This window comes from Pteropus vampyrus, unplaced genomic scaffold (assembly GCF_000151845.1).
Source record: "Pteropus vampyrus isolate Shadow unplaced genomic scaffold, Pvam_2.0 Scaffold122, whole genome shotgun sequence".
Taxonomy (NCBI): Eukaryota; Metazoa; Chordata; class Mammalia; order Chiroptera; family Pteropodidae; genus Pteropus; species Pteropus vampyrus.
The window spans coordinates 3,643,885-3,646,239 of record NW_011888903.1 but is presented as its reverse complement, the minus strand read 5'-3'; the positions used below and the strand labels follow the sequence as shown (position 1 = coordinate 3,646,239).

At 40.2% G+C, this 2,355-nt stretch overlaps 1 protein-coding gene across 1 annotated transcript in view; it reads right to left on the bottom strand.

Moving 5' to 3' along the window:
• The window catches only part of LAMA1 (laminin subunit alpha 1), a 154,614-nt gene that overhangs the window by 79,648 nt on the left and 72,611 nt on the right, over positions 1-2,355 (bottom strand). Inside the window, 2 exon segments of the mRNA XM_023534189.1 lie at positions 77-187; positions 2,240-2,351. Coding sequence (XP_023389957.1) covers positions 77-187; positions 2,240-2,351 — 223 coding nt within the window.

Sequence of the window (2,355 nt, the reverse complement as noted above, 5' to 3'; positions counted from 1 at the left end):
TAAATCACTTCTGCACAAGCAGATGGCTTTGGGATGGTTGGGGAGTGGGGGCACTCAAGACTTCAGTAAGACTCACAAAGCAGACACCATGAATATCGCACTCAGCTGTATGGCCGTGGCATTCACAGGGTTGACAAATTCCTCCAAAGAGTATGCCGTCCACACGGTAATAGCCAGAGAGGCAGGACTGCAAAAGAAGCAAGGACAGCCTGTGCTGCTGAAGGCAATTCTGTCCACGACACAAATCATCTTCTTCCCAATATGTTAGAAGCGTAAATTGTTAGGTTTTCCATGAATAAACATTTCTTTTTTTCCCCAAACATCTTTATCAAGGTATCATTTATGTGCCATAAAATTGCACTCATTTTAAGAGTACAAGTCAATGACTTATTAGTAAACTCACCATAATCCAGTTCTATATTTCTTTTTAAAGGAAGAAACATGGACACAAAAGCTTAATATGTCAGCATACACCTTAGCTGTATTCCACTGTGATATTCTCAGAAATCATGTAATACTCAGCCATTCAACCAGAGTTTCAATTAAGAGGACTTTTTTTCTCTCAACCTTATTTTTTCTTTTGCTTAAAATTCATTAAATGTTGCAGCCAAAGTGTTCAAATGCAGGTCTGTGTCAAACTGCATCAATTTAACTGAGCAAACTTTATAGATGTCCTTTTTGGGGTTTGGATAGGCAATGTGGGCATTCAAGGAGGCCGCTCCCTGCTATGAGGAGCAGGGAACTACTCTAGACACAGAAATTCACTTCATCCTTGTGACAATGCTGATAAATAGTACTTCTATTTTATAGATGAGGAATCTGGGACACGGGGCAGTTAGATAATGTGCCCACTGTGGCAGTGGAATGATTCAAAGGCTGGCATGCACACCTCCAGCACCCACATCCATAGGCTTCCCAGGACTGCAGCAGACACAAGACATATTTATAGTGTAGACTGGGGGATGATTAATTTAGAGGCCAGTACACTCCCATGGGGGTATGGGAGGAGGGGTACAGATTTGTTTTTTATTATTATAAAAATTCTTAAAGGATATTTTCATTACACGGATAATACATAAATGCATTTATTCACACTGACTTTGGAGGAAGTCCCCTAACACACTATGCAGCCATGCTCCCCCTGGGAACAGCTGGCTTGTCTACAGATGTGTGTTGAGCAGGCAGCTGCCTAGAGGTCTGTGTGGTGGCTACAAAAATTCCATTCCTTACCAATAGCCTCCTGATTGTTTAAGTTGGCTTCTGAATAAGAGTTTGATTAAATAATGAGTTCTTCTGCTTAACAAAGACACTTGAAAACATGTATTAAACATCTTGTACTTACTTGAGTCATCATCCCATGCACATCAGCACATTTCCCTCCAAAGCCCAGTGATTTGTTCTCCAGCAGCAGCTGCTTATTGCTGCCCTCTCCAGGTGTAGCTGGCCTGGGTTTCTACTTCCATGACTATCTGCCTGCCCACTCTAAGGTCTCCTATTCCCACACTCACATACTACAAGGTGGCCTTAGGGTCCTTTATCCATTAAGCGTTATGCACTACAGGATTAGGACCTACAAAGATTTGCTGGGCCTAAAAATAAATGTTTTAGATCTAAAAAAAAGTTCACTAAAAAAAAAAAAACCCACAAAATATTTGAATCGAAATATTTAAATATCTACACCATGAAGCATTTGGCCAATTTTATTAACTGAAAAGTTTATAATTGATAAAGATTCATAGAAGCAAATTATAGGTTAAATATTCTTGCTTTGTAAAAATGATTGCCAAGTAATTATAGCCAATGACAAATGTTTACAATTATAGTCAATCATGAACAATGAGAGGTGAGATGGTGTGGGGGTTAATACACAGATGAAGTTCAAATTCTGATTTGACCATTTCCTAGCTGTGTGACCTTGGCCAAGGTACTTAATCTCTCTGTGCCTCAGTTTCCTAATCTGCAGAACAGAAAATATATGAAGTACCTACCTGATATGGTTCTTGTCAGGATTAAATGAGGTAACAGGGAAAGAGCTCAGAATAGTGCTCTGGCAAAGGAATCAGATTTCTTTAAACAACATGGTTTTCAATATTTTTATAGTCCCCAAAAGCCTGAAGTTTAGAAACACTGGGTTTCTAAAGTTAAAATTCATTGTGAATCATTGCATCACCCTCAATGTGTCTGTTTTTCCCCACTTAGGAAAGAGAAAAAGAAGACAGGACAGGAGGGTAGATGTTACCTCACAGGAGATCCCTGCATAGCCTTGGGGACATTCGCAGTGCTCCACCTCAGTGGCCAGTGCCAGGTCTATAACGTTAGGGCTGGCTGTGTCCAGAGAGACAGAATCCAACCTAC